The 17,860-nt window shown below is 43.8% G+C and overlaps 1 protein-coding gene across 1 annotated transcript; it reads left to right on the forward strand.

Annotated features, from left to right (window-relative positions):
• Window positions 1–16,036: 16,036 nt before the first annotated feature.
• On the forward strand, window positions 16,037–17,246 carry LOC308409877 (trace amine-associated receptor 13c-like; the record flags this gene model as incomplete). The annotated part of the gene is made up of 2 exons (XM_080902877.1): window positions 16,037–16,300; window positions 16,418–17,246. Exons 1-2 carry the CDS (start codon window positions 16,131–16,133, stop codon window positions 17,244–17,246), a joined length of 999 nt encoding a protein of 332 aa, XP_080759003.1. The 5' UTR covers window positions 16,037–16,130.
• Window positions 17,247–17,860: the final 614 nt, after the last annotated feature.

A 17,860-nucleotide genomic window follows, 5' to 3' on the forward strand; every position in this document is an offset into this window, starting at 1 on the left:
AATTGATCAGTTTTTGGACAACATAACTCTTCCAAAATTATTAGACACTCAAGCAATGGCACTGGATTCACCACTGACACCAGGTGAACTCCAGGAAGCCCTGATAAGTATGCCCAGTAATAAGGCTCCAGGTCCAGACGGCTTTCCTGCAGAATTCTACAAAGAATTCTGGACGATTCTAGCACCAGTTTTCTATAGAACGTTGTTGGAAATCAAAGAAAAGGGCAGACTTCCATCAAATATGAATTCTGCAAACATTAATCTCCTGCTAAAACCAGGCAAAGACCCTGTATATCCCTCAAGCTATCGTCCAATATCCCTTATAAATGTAGACCTTAAAATAATCTGCAAAGCTCTCTCAAAGAGACTGGAGAAAATAACCCCCCTCTTAATTCATCCTGACCAAACTGGTTTCATAAAAGGTAGGCACTCATCAACAAATACACGTAGATTACTTAATTTGATAGACTACTCATACAGTAAAAACCTTGAAACTACCATATTTTCTTTAGATGCAGAAAAAGCGTTTGACAGTTAACTGGTCAATTTGGTAAAGTAAATCTGTTGGGCATCCTTCTTCGCCTTTAGACAATAATTCTGATGGCAAAAGAGCCAAACGGGACAGGCAAAAAAAGGAAGGAATACATGCACGTTCGTGTTAATGCGCAATGGGAATGTGTTTAAATATGGATTTTGCATTTTACATTAGCAGTGCAATGAAATAATCATTTTATGCTTTTATGTTCAGGAACACAAGTCAGCAATAACCACAGAATGCAGAATATTTTATTTGCTGCAAACATATATCTATATCAATATTTAATAGAAATGCTGATTGTATCATAATTATACAATTCCTGAACAAATTTAAAAGGTATAAATATATAGTGTAGCAAGCGTGTAAATGAATGCTCCTCCACACTGCTTCCCCTGGAGGATAAACGAGACATTACCACTGTTTTTCCTTAATGCCGCTTCGGGGAGTTATTACTCATGGTTGCATCATCCACATCAAGGGCAGAGGATATCGTTATGGCCACCCATCAGCCTGAGAATCGGTCAGGATTCCAAAGGGGACACTAAAAAAAGGACTCAAACAGATGAACTTTACAAATAAAGAAAACTAAACACACATAAAGATGTGACTTAGAGAACATAGAAGACACTAGGAAAACCAGAGACAAGTGTTGCCTTCCTGGGCAACAGGAAGGCAACACTCAAGGGAACTAATTAACCATTTCTCAAAAAACCAAAACAGTCAAGAATTAACAAAATTTGAAAAATTCCAACACAAATGCTGGGTCACAGACACAAAAACACCCAAACAAACAAACAAACAAACAAACAAACAAAAAACTTAAAACTTAAATAATCTTAACTTCATTGGACAACTTAGCAAGAGTTGCATCATCCTTTGATATTCCACCTTGCTTTGACTGACATTAACAATTAACACCTCTAATTTGAGCACTGTCATCATTTGATCACTAATGAGAGCATGTGGGAAAACAGTCATTACCTACAGAGTCAAACAGTCATTAGCAGCAATTAAAGGGCAACACACAAGCTGTTGAGAGCCTGGTGAGACTCTTAATAATAATGTGTGTGTGCATGCGTGCATGCAGGTGTGCATGTCTCTGTGTGTTATGTAAAACTCAGTGGTTATTAATAGTGGGAAAAAGTTGAAGTTGAAAGTGAAACAAACAGATATGTGTTTGGAGACAAGTTCTGTACAATTACATTTTCCATTGTATCAATATTATGATTGTCATTTAGTTTTGCGATTTTGCACTGACAATCTAGCCCACATCCCATCACACATTTGCTAGTGTTTAATTCTTAGTCAGGTCATTTAAAAACAGTTTTATAGCTTCTGATTATGGAAAATAAGATTGAAAACCAAATCCAAAAAACATGACATGCTGTGTAAAATGTAAAAGGTCAGGCTATGTTTACCACAGTGTAGCATTTCCTCTTCTTTTAACAAGAGTCTGTAAACATCTGAGAACTCCAGAGACCAGTTACTGGACTTTTTGAAGATGAATTTTGTCTTGTTCTTGTCTGATATAAGATTGTAGCTGTTTAGCAGCTGGATTGCATTGGGATTTGTTATGGCTAATATCTCATAATTAGCACCACATATTTGTGTTTTATACTTTATTGTATACAGTAAAGTAATGTAAAGTAGTATTAGATGTAGATTGCTATACTCAAATACTAACATACATAAACAGTTCAAGTTCAGATTTATTTATATAGCACTTTTTAAAAAGTGTTGAACAAAGTACTGTACAATAACATGGACAAAGCAGAAGACATAAACAAAGAAAAATAGAATAGTGTTTTAGAAGAGAATAAAATCATAAAAAGAATAATAGTAAAAAACTCATGATGAATCAAAAGCCATAGAATACAAACCAGTCTTCAGACAGATTTTAAAAGTATCCAGTGTTGGGGAGGACCTGATATGCAAAGGCAATGTATTTCACAGTTTGGGGGCAGTCACAGCAAATTCCCGATCGCCTCTATGTTTTAATCTGGACCTATGGACAACCAAAAGCATTTGGTCTGCAGACCTCAAGGATCTTGGGGGAGAATACCAGGTTAGGAGGTCAGCAAGATATGTAGGGGCTAGTTTATGCAACGTCTTAAAAACAAGTGTTAAGATCTTAAAGTCAATTCAAAAGCTGACTGGCAGCCAGTGTAGTGATGCAAGTATAGGAGATACAGTGGGGCAAAAAAGTATTTAGTCAGCCACCGTTTGTGCAAGTTCCCCCACCTAAAATGATGACAGAGGTCAGTAATTTGCACCAGAGGTACACTTCAACTGTGAGAGACAGAATGTGAAAAAAAAATCCATGAATTCACATGGTAGGATTTGTAAAGAATTTATTCGTAAATCAGGGTGGAAAATAAGTATTTATTTTATTAGTATTTATTAGTATTTATTTAAATATTTAATAGTATTTATTTATTAAATATTTTTATGAGAAAGTTATTTTCTGTTATTTTCTGGGGGTGGCTGTAGCTCAGGTGGCAGAGCAGGTCAGCCACTAATCAGAAGGTCGGTGGTTCGATCCCAGGCTGCATCCTGGCTGCATGCCAAATATCCTTGGGCAAGATACTAACCCCGTGTTTGCCTACTGGTGGTGGTCAGAGGGCCCGGTGGCGCCTGTGTCCGGCAGCCTCGCCTCTGTCAGTGCACCCCAGGGCAGCTGTGGCTACAATGTAGCTTGCTATCGCCAGTGTGTGAATGTGTGCGTGAATGGGTGGATGACTGAATGTAGTGTAAAGCGCTTTGGGGTCCTATGGACTAGAAAAGCGCTATACAAATGCAGGCCATTTACCATATTTTGGAGCCCCAGCTGCCGGAATATTACTGCTTTTTTAGGATTTTTTTTTTTACAGTGTAGTTTTCTAAGGGGCCAAGGTCATAATGGTCAGAAGGAGCAAAGACAATGACCTGAGTTTTCTGTTCATTTAGATTTAGAAAATTTAGAGCCATCCGTGGCTTGATATCTTCTAGACAATCAAACAGTCCCTTCAGAGGATTCACCGATTTTCGTTTCAGTGGTAGGTAAATCTGAGAGTCATCTGCGTAGCAATCAAATGAAATACCATATTTTTTAATAATTAATCCCAACGGAAGCATATAAATTGAAAATAGGACTGGACCAAGGATAGAGCCCTGGAGGACACCCCAAAAAGGTGTGGTCCTTGGAGACAATGTGTCTCTGAATCTAAGAGAGAAAGTTCGATTAGATAAGTAGGATTTAAACCATTCCAAAGCAAGCCCTTTAATTCCAGCACATTGTTCCATTCGAGTGATAAGAATCCTGTGATCTACTGTGTCAAAAGCAGCACTGAGGTCTAATAATATTAAAACAGCTGAGTGGACCTGTTAACAGGTAATGCCTGATTTAGATTTTTATAAGAGCAGGCGAAGGGATCTGCTGTATTTGAATTGATTGTACAAGATCGGAGTTTGGGCACAGTAGATCTACCAGGCTACCCTGAAAAGGGAACCTCAAATAGGACAGGCATGTGTTCCGAAAAATTTACAGTATGTTACAGATTTCAGTGTCAAAGAGTGACAGGCTGTAAAAAAGTACAAAATCCAGGGTATGACAGCATTCGTGAGTTGGGCCTTTGACTGATTGAACAAGATTAAATGAGTCTATAAGGTTTAAAAAATCATTGGTAAGCAGAGTATTTAAGCAACAAATGTGAATTACTGAGCACAGAAACATCTGTGCTCTGTATGGCCTGGAATTCCAAATTCCAAATGGGAGATACCCCCTCAGCTGGTGGAGAATGACTGAGCTAAGAGCCTGTGGGACTTCCAGATACAGACGAAGAAAATCATGGTGGCTAACCAACCAGACATTGTCGTGGTGGACAAGCAGAAGAAGATGGCCATAGGAAGATGGAACACAAGAAGGTTGGGAACTAACAAGGACTCGAGAAGATGTGGAGGGTGAAGGTAAAAGTGGTCCCAGTGGTAATTGGAGACCTAGGTGCAGTGACTCCGAGCTAAGCAAGAAGCTCCAGCAGATCCCAGGACCAATACTGGAGATCTCTGTCCAAAAGAGCACAGTCTTAGGAACAGCTAAGATACTGTGCAGGACACTCAAGCTCCCAGGCCTCTGGTAGAGGACTGGAGTTTAAAGGACTGACCACCCACAGAGGCAAGAGGTGATTTTTTTGTATGTGTGTGTATACAGTATATAATAACAATTTAAAGCTGTTCTACAGCAATGGAAGCCTTGAAAACAGTTGCTCCAACTTTTCTGGACAACTTACTGCGGCGGGGTGTGTCTTAGGTGTGGTGGCTGCTGAGACACACCGGAGCTCCATCAGCTCATCAAGCCTCACCCGCAAGGTGCCGAAACCCAGGTGCTGGGATGGCGGAACCAGGACCGGACCAGCCAGTCGCCGGACCCAAGTGCTGGCCCAAATGGTTGCCGAGCTCATGGCCACACAGAGGGAGCAGTGTTTTGCCATCAGGTGGAACAGCTGCAGGACCGGATGCAGCTGATAGGGACTCTGGCAGCTTGGGACAGTTTCCTGGCCGACACCGCCGCCGGCCCCACCAGCATCCCTTAGCTACATAGGGGAGGGAGGCAACTCTTATGCTATTCTGGAGATCAGCACGCCAGAGGAACCTACCCTGGCCAAGTCAGAGATCTGCGCACTGTCTGGACCTGCTCATGCCGAGCCGGAGGTCTGCATACTGGAGGGATCTGCGGCAGGGGAAGCTGAGACACACCGGAGCAACAACAGCTCAACACACCTCCCCTGCATAAAAGAGTGTGCCAGGAACCTTAGGTTGTTGTTGTTGGGGTTTTTTTGTGTGGGGGGGGGACCCTGAAAAACTGCAGCTGTGTGCTGGAGAACACGGAATTATCCCTCTTAAAATGATTAAAATCACACAGGTGTTTCATGTCAGGTGCACATCATTAGTACATCGTTACTCAGCATTTTAAAGGAGCCTTGCCTATTTAAACCTCGGATTTATTTTAGTGTGCTCCTGACTGTTGGGGTTGTTTTGACCCAGGTTATTGTTGCCGTGTGGTGCTGTTACTCGCCACACCATGTGGGGGCATTGTTTGTACTCTGTGATGTCTGTGTTATGTAAGTTTCCAGGTGGAGGCTGACCATTGGTGGAAGAGGGAATGAGGCCAGCTACAAATTGGGACCTGACTGAGCCGGCAGCCCCTCCTCCTACTTCCTGTTTCCAGTGAGCTGCGCGTTTGGGGCCCTTCGTGCCGTGTGACAGAGCTAGGCTGCAGTAAAAACAGTTTAGAGAGTCGTTTATCTGGACATAGTAGCTGTAGGGGTGGGAAGTTGTTTCTTTTACAACCTTTTTCTCCTGTTTCGGGTAGGGAGACAGGTTAGAGGTTTGTATTTTCTTTTGGGGTTGACTCACTATAGTTAAGTTAGTTCTGATTCATTTCCAGTGTGTTTTGTTTGTTGTTTTGGCCATGCCCACCCTGACGCTCGCTACCTGTCAAGTTAATAAAACGACTAGTCATTGCAAAGCTGTGGCTGTGTGATTTACTTCTTTTTATTATTTTTCTTGTGTTGCACTCCAGCCCCCCAAGGCCAGTGTGTAACATAATTGGGGGCTCGTCCTTGCCCGTTTGTGTTTTGTGGGGTTCGTGTAAATGGTAAATGGACTGATTCTTATATAGTGCTTTTCTACTCTCCCGGAGTACTCAAAGCGCTCTATACAACATGCCTCATTCACTCATTCACACCCATTTCTAAACTCAAGTGAAACCTAAACTGCATTCATACTCCGATGAAGCATCGAAGGGCAACTTGGGGTTAGTATCTTGCCCTAGGATATTTGCCATGCAGACTGGGGATACCAAGGATCAAACCATCAACCTTCCGATCAGTAGCTGATCTGCTCTACCACCTGAGCCACAGCCACCCCGTGTAGGCGTGTGGTGTTTGTTGCTTTGTGTGTCTATTGTTTGGTGGCTGGTGTGTGTTGTTGGCCGCAAATGGAGTTTGATTTGGATAAGTTCGCTAAGACTCCTACCTTGCAGCAGTTGAACAGGTGTAGAAAGGAGGATTTGCTGCTTATTGCCGGCCGTTTTGATGTGCATGCTCCAGTGGTGGTGAAGAAGGACGAATTGCGGCGGCTGTGGCCTTGGGTGAGCGGGGCCTGTTGGCGGGTGTGGCGGTTGCCAGTGAGGCGGGCGAGGCTACTGTGGAGCCGCTAGCTCATTTACCTGTTTTTTCCACTACTCCTCCTGTAACCTCTTCTGCTGTAGCTCCTCCTATTCCTACGGTGGGGACGTCAGCTGAGGAGCTCCAGCTGATGCTCCGCATTAAGGAGGTGGAATTGAGTAATCACAAGTTGGAGGTGGAGGCGATGCACCTTCGGGTGAGAGCGCTAGAGCTAGAACGCCAGCCTCCGCCATGTAGCCCTACGCCTGCGCCACCCACACCTGGTCTCACCCAAGCTCCCCATCAAGATTCTGATGTGGGTAAGCACATTAAATTGGTGCCACCCTTTATTAAGTCTGAGGTGGATTCGTTCTTTGCTGCTTTTGAGCGTGTTGCTACTGCGTTGAAATGGCCGGAGGAGGTCTGGGCCTTGCTGCTGCAATGTTGGCTGGTGGGTAGGGCTCAGGAGGTTTGTGCTAGTCTCTTGGCAACTGAAAGTTTAGATTATGATGTTGTTAAGGCTGCTGTGTTGCGTGCTTTTGAGTTGGTGCCTGAAGCGTACCGTCAGAAACAATCTCCCCCGCTTTCAAGGCGTAGCCCTACAGTGGCGGGTGGGGACCGCAGATGTTTCTATTGTCATGAACTCGGTCACCTCATTACATTTTGTCCAGTGCGATGGACAAAGGATCGCAGACTAAAACCACATCCAGTACAGTGTTGTTCTACTGTGGACCGCCCTGGGCCAGTGCCAGATGGGGTTTTTCCGGTGGCGATAGATGAGGTGTTCAGACCTTTTGTCACTGTCTGGTGATGCAGCGGACCAGGTTCCAATCACCATTGACCAGGAATGTTATTTTAATCTCACTGTGTTATTATTCACCCGCACTGTCAGTATTCCATTATTACTTCATTAGTCTGCATCAGTTTATCATGTATCATGTACCATGTAATACAGCACCAGCATAGCCTGAGGCCCAACAGGTCCAAGTCATCTCAGGACACTTGGACCCACAATTTCACATTACTACACACGATACACACTTGTTTTTGTCTCAGATAGGTTGAGTGAAAACATCTGGAGTACAAGTCCGGGAAAGGGTTGTTATCTGATGAGTTCTGGGGGAATTCTATTGACGTCATAATGACTATAAAGCTTTCTGTCTTTGTGCAGACGGAGAAGAAGTCCGGCTCCTCCCACACTGTACTGTGTGTTTTAATAAAATAATCTGTGTTGACCCACTATGGACTTTTCAGTCGTATGTCTCTTCCTCAAAATCGAACCACGACACCATATTAAGGGATACGGGGGCCAAAGCATTCTGTAGCGCGGCGTGGAATTGTGCCTTTCTCTCAGCAGTCGTATTGTGGCTCTGATTTGTTGGTGTGGGGGATTAAGATGAGTATTTTGCGCATGCCGCTTCATACTGTTACCTTGACCTCGCCCTTTGTATCGGGCGCAGTGCGGGTGGAGGTGCAAGATCAGCTGCCAATTGAAGGCATTGATCTTAGTCTGGGAAACAACTTGGCTGGGGGAAAGGTGTTTCCGGCCACTCCTGAAGTCACTGAATGTCCTACTCTGGATATTTTTTGTCATACCTCTCCTGGACTTGGCGACTCCACAGTTTTCCCGGCATGTGTGGTTACACGTGCTTGGGCTCGTCTCCTTGGTGACATGGTGGTGCCATACTACTTACTAACACTGCACCTGTACCAAACCCATACACAGCATTATCAGCTATCACGTGTGACCAAAAGTGGTTCATGTGTATTGACCTGGCAAATGCATTCTTTTGTCTTCCACTGCATGAGTCACTCAGGGACATTTTCTCATTCACATACAGAGGTCAGCAATTCAGATACACACGTTTGCCACAAGGCTTTGCACTTTCTCCAGGCATTTTCAATCAGGTGCTCAAAGAGGCCCTGTCAACATGTAATTTGCCTGATGGATGTACATTAACCCTCCTGCCATCCTTTAAAAAACTCACACCCATCACCCTAGGGACCATTCTCAGCCACGCCATAAAAAGACCATATATCCATATTTTATTCCACTTTAAATTAGCCAACCTTGTAAAACTACTTCTCCCTGAAATATTCATGTAAAGTTTTAATTATATTTTCGTTGTTTTAACCCTTCAAATCCCAGTGTTATTACATGAGCGCCCTGTGTTATAAGCCCCAAAAACCAAAAAACGAAACTAAATATTTCCACAAAAAACCAGTTGAAGTAATATGTGATTGTCATTATAAGTAGGCCTTTAGATGGACCAAAGATTGGCACCAACATACATTTTGACCTGCCATTATTTTTTTTGCATTTTTTTTGCAATTTAAAAATTAAAACTTCAAGGCCCTGAGTCTTCATTGACATCCAAGAAAAGAAGAAAAAATAAAATCATATGATGATAATTTGGGGTTGAAAAATAGCGTTTATAATGGAAGTCAATGGGCAGAAAATGGTCCCCAGGGTGATGGGTGTGGGGATTTCTGCTGCTCAGCCATTTTAGGCTGATTTAAGGAATTCACACTGGAATATTAACATTGACAGGTAAAAACTATCCTGTGGCAAGTTTGGTTATATTCCACTGAACACAGTGGAAATGGCAGCCATTTAACACATAGCAGTGGCACAAAAAGGTCCCAAGAAGGCAGGAGGGTTAATACAGTATGTTGATGATCTTCTCATTGCAGCCCCGTCAGCAGCGGATTTTGCAGCAGCCTCGCTCGTTGTGTTGAATAGATTGGCAGAGGGTGGCTTCAAAGTGAGTAAAGAAAAGTTGCAGTTAGTTCGACCTGAGGTAACATTTTTGGCCAGGTAATCGCACACAAATCAGCGGGTTTGATGAACACACACACAGACCAAATTCTGACACATCCAAAACTGCGAACTGTGAGAGAAATGCTTTCTTTTCTTGGTTTGACAGGTTACAGCAGACAGTTCATTCCGGATTATGCAGGTAAAACTGCCCCTTTAAGGGGCCTAATGAAGCAAGTTGGCGTTCGAAATCTCAAAGCTGAGTTGCCTTGGACACCTGACACCGAAACTGGGAACTGGAGAAGGCCTTGGCTGACCCAGATGAGGTGAGTATCATAAAATGCAAAGCGCACTCACAAGGAACCAGCATGGTGGCAAAAGGAAACCAGAAAGCAGATGAAGCCGCAAAGGAGGCGGCAGGCTACAAAGGACGGAGACAAATGATACAGGTAACTGCAGAAGAGGAAGTGTCCACTAACATGACTGAGGAAGTCAAACAGGCTCAGGAGGAGGCATCCCCGTGTTAACAGCCAAAATGGCGAAACAGAAGGTGAATGAGGCCCACGGGCTTGCCCACGTGGGGGTAGCACAGATGGAGAGAAACTTGTGTCATTGGTGGCATCCTGAGTTGAGAGAAATCTCATCTCTCATATCTGAGACGTTCTTGGATGGTTCTGAGTCACATAATAGCCCTTCCCCGGAGGTAGACGGTGACAAATCTAAAGTTTTTAGTGTAGTATCAGAGGACTTGTGTTTGGCAGTGAACAGGGAGCAGCTTGTTGAGGCTCAACAGTCTGATGATACTTTGTCTGCCTGCCGATCTGCTGCCCAGCAGCAGGTGGCTGTACCTGGTCCTGCATCCTACCAATTTGACCGCGGGGTTCTGTTGCACAAGTGGACTCCGGTGTCTGGGTTAGAGGGTGATGTGGTCACTCAGATTGTGGTGCCGACGGAGTACCGATCCCAGGTTTTGAGTCTTGCCCATGAGCATCATCTGTCGGGCCACTTAGGGATTAGAAAAATGTATGACAGAGTGCTCCGCTATTTTTTTTGGCCAGGGCTTAAATCTGATGTGGCTCTTTATTGTCGGTCCTGTCATGTTTGTCAGGTGTCTGGCAAGCCCAATCAGGTCATCCCTCCTGCCCCTTTACATCCTATCCCTGCAATAGGTGAGCCCTTCGAACATGTCATAGCGGTCTGTGTAGGGCCCTTGCTGAAGACCAAGGCAGGTTACCAGTATGTACTTACCATAATGTGTGCGACCACACGGTTTCCAGAAGATATTCTACTGCGATCGCTCAGGGCAAAGGCCGTTGTGAAAGCACTAGTTCAGTTTTTTTCTACATTTGGGTTACCAAAATACATTCAAACCGACCAGGGATCTAATTTCCTGTTTAGGGTTTTTGCTCAAGTTATGTCTGAACTGTCTGTTAAGCACCGGGTGACTAGTGCTTATCACCCAGAAACTCAGGGGGCATTGGAGCGATTCCACCAGACTCTAAAGGCCATGTTGCGGAAGTACTGTGTTGAAACTGATTCAGAATGGGATGTGGGCCTGCCATTGTTGCTGTTTGCCATTCGAGAAGCCACACAAGAGTCCCTGGGTTTTAGCCCGGCGGAGTTGGTTTTTGGACACACTGTGCATGGACCCTTACGTCTGCTCCAGGAGAGGTGGCTTGCAGACCAGCCGAGACCCGCGCACAATATACTTGATTATGTGAGTTCGTTTAGGGAGAGGTTGCACGCTGCGTGTGAGTTGGCACGTAGCTCGCTTTCTAATGCCCAGAGCAATATGAAGGAGAGGTATGATAGGAAAACCCCCAAGCGCACCAACATGGGCTCCCCTGTTGTGACGGTGGGATCACCCTCCTACCAACCTGAGGTGGATGGGTTGCATGAGCACCAGGGACCAAGTTCTGGGGGACGCTTAGAGAATTCAAAAATCCTGGAGGATCTTGAGGCTCATTTGTTTTACTTGGATGAGCCCCTCAAGCAGGACATATATAGTCTGATTTGTGGCCATGCCATGCTTTTTAGTGACAAAAAGAGACTCAAACCACCGTGCTTGAGCATGATAAAGATGTTGGTGACCACAGGCCCATTAAGCAGCATGCCTACCGGGTCAACCCAGTAAAGCGGGCTGTTATGAAGAAGGAGGTGGAATACTTGCTGAAGAATGGTTTTGCAGTCCCTAGCTTAAGCCCCTGGAGTTCACCTACCCTTTTGGTGCCTAAATCTGACCAAACTCCACGCTTCTGTAATGACTACCGCAAAGTAAATGCCGTCACTAAACCAGACTCTTTTCCGCTCCCACGCATGGATGATTGCGTAGATAGGGTGGGTTCAGCCAGATTTGTCACAAAGTTGGATCTTTTGAAAGGTTATTGGCAGGTGCCCCTTTCACCACGGGCGGCTGAGATCTCTGCTTTTGTGACACCAGACCACTTCCTGCAATATACTGTGATGCCGTTTGGGTTAAGAAATGCTCCGGCCACGTTCCAAAGACCGATGAATATGGTGCTATTGGGTGTCCATGGCTGTGAGGTTTACTAAGATGATATTGTCGTTTATTCACCATGTCCATGGCCAGAGCACATGGACATGGTGCGGGAAGTTTTTGCCCGGTTGAAGGATGCCTGTTTGACAGTGAATCTTGCCAAGTGCGAGTTCGGCAAAGCTGTGGTTACCTATCTGGGGAAACAGGTGGGACAGGGGCAGGTACGCCCTCTCACGGCCAAAGTCCAGGCCATTTTGGATTTCCCAGTACCAACAACACGGTGTCAACTTCGCCGTTTTCTGGGTATGTGTGGCTACTACCGTGGGTTTTGCCACAGCGGTTACTCCCTTGACTGCGTTGACAAGTCCGTCACACCTCCTTTTGTGGAACTCTGACTGTCAGGAAGCATTTGACTCAGCCAAAGCCCTGTTGTGCTGTCCCCCAGTTTTAGGTGCCCCTGATTTTACTCGCGTGTTCAAGTTAGAGCTGGATGCCAGTGCTTAGGGTGCAGGTGCTGTACTTTTGCAGTACACCTACTGAGTACAACCCATGTTCCAATGTCCAGCCATCTGTTTGTGACCTCAAGCTGAAGTGCACTTGGGTTCTGCAGCAGGACAATGATCCAAAAAACACCATCTCTTAATGCCTTGAGAAAACAAACTGAAGACTTTGGAGTGGCACTAATAAAACCAAGGAGCTGGTGTTAGACTTCCGCAGGCACAAGCATCCTCCACTGCAAACACTGAACATCCAAGGTGGCTGTGGACAGCTACAGATACCTTGGTGTTTATCTAAACAATAAACTGGACTGGACTCATAACTCAGACGCCCTCTACAGCAAAGGGCAGAGCAGGCTGTGCCTGCTGCAGAGACTCAGGTCTTTTGGAGTGAAGGGCTCACTCCTGAAGACCTTCTGTAGTGTTTTCAACGAGGATGTTGGTGACACCGAGTTAAACCACAAATGAAGACCCTGGAGTTTAGTTGCAGCTTGTTTAATTGTCTCCATGAACATGTGGTGAAAACTGAAATGACAGAAAATAAACTCCATCTCAAGAGGCAGAAGCACGTTTACATCAATAAAGTGCATTACTCTCACTAAAACATTCATGTTAGCAAAATATACATTAATATCCAAAGCTATCTATATGAACTGTCATATAAAGTAACTTACGGCGTTCCAGCCTGATAATTCGGAGTAGATGGCATTTGATTACATCTCCATACTGCCTTTAGCATGAGGAGCCTGTTTCTCAGCAAAACTGAGTGCTTGACCAAAACCGGAAGTGCTTGACCGGAACCGGAAGTGCCCCGCCAGAACAGGAAATACATTTTAGCGATATTTTCCTTTTAAACAAAACGTATGTAAAGCATGAATTATTCATTTTAACAACACATATTAATTTTTTAATGGCAAATCTTTTTAGAATTATTTATTTCAAACTTATGAACCTATTTATTCAGAGAAATGCCTTAAGGGCAACACACCTTCTATAACTCTGTGGTGGCCTCAGCCATGTTTTATGGTGTAGTCTGCTGGGGCAGCAACATCTCTGCCAGGGACAGGAAGAGACTGAACAGGCTGATCCACAGGGCCAGCTCTGTTCTAGGATGCCCTCTGGACCCATTGGAGGTAGTGAGTGACAGGAGAATGGCGTCATCCCTGTTGGACGACATCTCCCACCCCATGCAGGAGACTCTGACAGCACTGAGCAACTCCTTCAGTGGCAGGCTGCGGCACCCACGGTGTGGGACGGAGAGATTTCACAGGTTTCCCCCATGGTGTCAGACTCCACAACAAAGACTTTTGCAGCTGATCAAACACACACAAACCCACACATGTGCAATAAGACTAAGTGCAATACTCTTTTTATGACAAAGTTGTATTTTAACTCAGTTGTATATAGGATTTGTATTCTATTTTTATCCTATTGTATATATTATTTGATTTGATTTGATTCTATTGCATACAGTATTTTATTTTATTCTATTCTATTCTGCAAAGTTGTGTACAGTATCTTTCTTTATATTCTTATTGTATTCCAGTGTTCTCTAATTTTTGCTATATAACTTTGCACTGTCCATTTTCTGCTGTGACAAAACAAAATTCCCACGTGTGGGACTAATAAAGGTTATCTTATCTTATCTTATCTTATTTTACCTTATCGTATCTTCTCTTCTCAAACAGATCCACAGAGGATGCCATCGCCCACGTCCTACACACCACTCTCAGCCACGTGGACAAGAAACAGGGTAACTATGTGCGAATGCTGTTTGTTGATTACAGTTCAGCGTTTAACACAATAGTGCCCTGCAGACTGTTCACAAAGCTCAGGGATCTGGGACTTAACAGCCGTCTGTGTGCATGGGTGTTGGACTTCCTCACTGGCAGAACTCAGGTGGTGAGGGTGGGCAGGTGCTTCTCCAACAGCATCACCATCAACACAGGAGCACCTCAGGGATGTGTCCTCTCGCCACTGCTCTACTCCCTCTACACTTCAGACTGTGTGGCCACCCATGGCTCCAGCACCATTGTGAAGTTTGCTGACGACACAGTGGTGTTGGGTGCCATCTCCAACAACGATGAGGCGGCCTACATGGATGAAGTGAAGAATCTGGCATCGTGGTGCCAGGACAACCACCTCCAGCTGAACGTCAGCAAGACCAAGGAGCTGGTGGTGGACTTCAGAAGGGGTCAGCACAGAGACTACAAGCCCATTATCATCAATGGAGCTCCAGTGGAGAGGGTGCAGTCCTTCAAATATCTTGGTGTCCACATCTCCTCAGACCTGACATGGGCTGCCCACATTCTGGTCCAGACCAAAAAGGCTAGGCAGCGCCTGTATCACCTACGACAACTGAGGAAGTTCAGGGTCTCTCCAAAGATCCTCAGGATTTTCTATACAGGCGCTGTGGAGAGCATCCTCACACAGAACATGACATCGTGGTTTGGGAACAGCTGTGTGAAGGACCAAAAAGCTCTCCAGAGAGTGATCCGTACAGCAGAGCGCTGCTGCAGGATTGCTCTCCCCCCGCTTCAGGACACCTACACCAGGAGATGCCGGACTAGAGCAGCGCAGATACTGAAGGACCCGTCCCATCCTGGCAACAAACTGTTCCAACTTCTGCAATCTGGTAGAAGGTTCCACATCTTCCGGGCAAGGACAGAGAGACTCAAGAGGAGCTTCTATCCCCAAGCCATCCGTGCCCTAAACACACACACCCGCCCTCTCACATCATCTATAATTGACTGAGACAGGACTCTTCCAGACACTCTAAACCCAGACACAATGTACATTTCAAATTCCTTTAAATTTAAATATGTTTATATTGTCTATCCTGTAAAATAGTCAGATGTCTATTCATATTAATGTACAGAATTCACCTGCTTGCTGCTACTACTGCACATTCACCCAGTGTATATACTATATGTATATATATATATATATATATACATATTTTTGCACATGTCGAGGAGCGTGTCAGGCTACATTTCACTGTGTGTTATACTTGTATAACTATGCATGTGACAAATAAAGAACCTTGAACCTTGAACCTCTTAAAACCCTCCAATGTGGCTGAATTACAACAATTCTGCAAAGATGGGTGGGCCAAAATTCCTCCAACACGCTTGATTGGAATTTGATTTTTTGCCCCCTAATAATAAAGCCCTTCATTATGAAACTTCATTTTGTTTTCTTGTGTAATCTTTGTCTTATATTTTAATTTGTTTGATGATCTGAAACATTTGGGTGTGACAAATATACCAAAAAAAAAGGAATTCAGGAAGGAGGCAAACAATTTTTTAACACCTTTGTCCATTACAGATACTAAAATTGGTCTGTGAACCCTTATGGAGCAAATGTACATAGGGCTCAATATGAGATGAGATGAGATGGCCTTTATTTGTCAGTTGCAGATCTTTTTCCCACAACCAAGATGACAGACCTTGCCGACCGTACATACAATACACAAACATCACACTGGGGAGACAGGTCAGGCCAGGTAGCGAGGAAAAAAAACATGGAAATGTGTAACACAGAAGGATAATACAGGAATGCACAGATATCAACACACCATAGCACAATAAACACAGACAGCAACATGGGAAATATGTGGAAGGAGGGACCTTTTTTAATGAAGAGAACATGGGAGGAGTAAAAGAACAAGATAAACCTAATCAGCTCACCTCCTGTGATGATGATGGAGGGAGTTGAATTCTGCTTTCCACATCTGCTCAACTCCTCTTGCAGAAAGGCTCTGCATCCTGTCTCAGTTTCCACGCTCATTTACATGATAATATCTTCTATCTCTGTGCTCACTGCAACTCTTAACCTGCTGGTCATCATCTCCATCTCCCACTTCAAGTAGCCACATATTTTGTAAAGTTAAAAGATTAATAGCTTATTTTAAGGAAAAACTTAAAAAAAAAAAATAACAACTATGAATTTATGCTGCAAGTAACAAGTTCTTTTTTTCTCTAGGCAGCTCCATAATCCCACCAACTTCCTCCTCCTCTCTCTGGCTGTCTCCGATTTCTTTGTGGGTCTCTATTTGCTCTTTTACATAATGTTTATAGACGGCTGCTGGTATTTTGGTGACTTCATGTGTATTCTGTATTATGTTATTGGCACAATTAACACCTCTTCCTCAATAGGAACCATGGTACTGATATCAGTTGACCGTTATGTGGCCATTTGTGATCCTCTGCATTATCCCACCAAAGTCACTGCAAAAAGAGTTCAGATCTGTGTTTCACTGTGTTGGAGCTTTTCTGCCCTTGCTGGTAGTTTCCTCTTAAAGGACAACTTGAAACAGCAAAGCAGGTTTAATTCTTGTGTGGGAGAGTGTGTTGTCCATATTAACTTTATTGAATATGTTGCAGATCTTGCTTTGAACTTCCTACTTCCTATTACTGTCATTATAGTTCTGTATTTGAGAATATTTGTAGTGGTTGTGTCTCAGGTTCGGGCCATGCGGACTCATACTGCAGGTGTCACATACCAGTGTTCAAGGAAGGGAAATCCAAAGAAATCAGAGATGAAAGCAGCCAGGACTCTTGGTATTGTTGTAATTGCATTCTTGTCATGCGCCTTACCATTTTATTGTGTCACACTCACAGGCCAGAATGCCTTCCTCAACGGATCATCTTCTGCATTTGTTTTATGTCTTTTCTATTTTAATTCGTGCCTCAACCCTATCGTCTATGCCTTATTCTACCCCTGGTTTAGAAAATCTATTAAGCTTATTGTTACATTTCAAATACTGAAGTCTGGCTCCAGGAATGCCAACATAGTCAAAGTGACAGAATAGTGACTAAAACGAGGTCTCTACTGTTTTAGCAGCAGTTTACGAGTAAGTCAGCCCAAACAAGCAGTGTTATATTTTCAGATTGCAACATTGCTCACATATCCGTGTCGTAACTAAACCAAGAAACAAAATAAAGTAAAAATGTGTTTGCCCATAAATGCCTCTTTACTATTGCCCTCATCACTACCCTGAAATCAACCCCTTGTGCTTTGAATCAGGGAACAGTAGATAATGTGTTCAAACAGAAATTCTTAATTATTACAGCCTTCACTGTTTCCTTGAATTCACTTTACATTACTTTTTTAAATTCTTTTTTTCTGTAAAACCAAACCAAAGAAATACTGAACAAATTTCATTCATTGAGTTTAATGTTCATAACTGTGTGAGTTAGGCCTAACTTTCTGCAGATCCAAAGCAATAGGCATCATTTTGAATCACTGTAGTATTGTAGTACTTGTAGTGAAAATTAGCAGTCAGGTAATATATAAAGTAAGGCTCTTTCAAATGTTTTTAATATTATAAAAACATCTATTTTAATGCAAACTATGATGTATGAACAGAGGAAACAGAAGTTCAAAGTGGGTTATTTCTGAATTTGTGACACCATCACAAGACCA

This window comes from Rhamphochromis sp. 'chilingali' (assembly GCF_963969265.1).
Source record: "Rhamphochromis sp. 'chilingali' genome assembly, chromosome: 14".
Classification (NCBI taxonomy): domain Eukaryota; kingdom Metazoa; phylum Chordata; class Actinopteri; order Cichliformes; family Cichlidae; genus Rhamphochromis; species Rhamphochromis sp. 'chilingali'.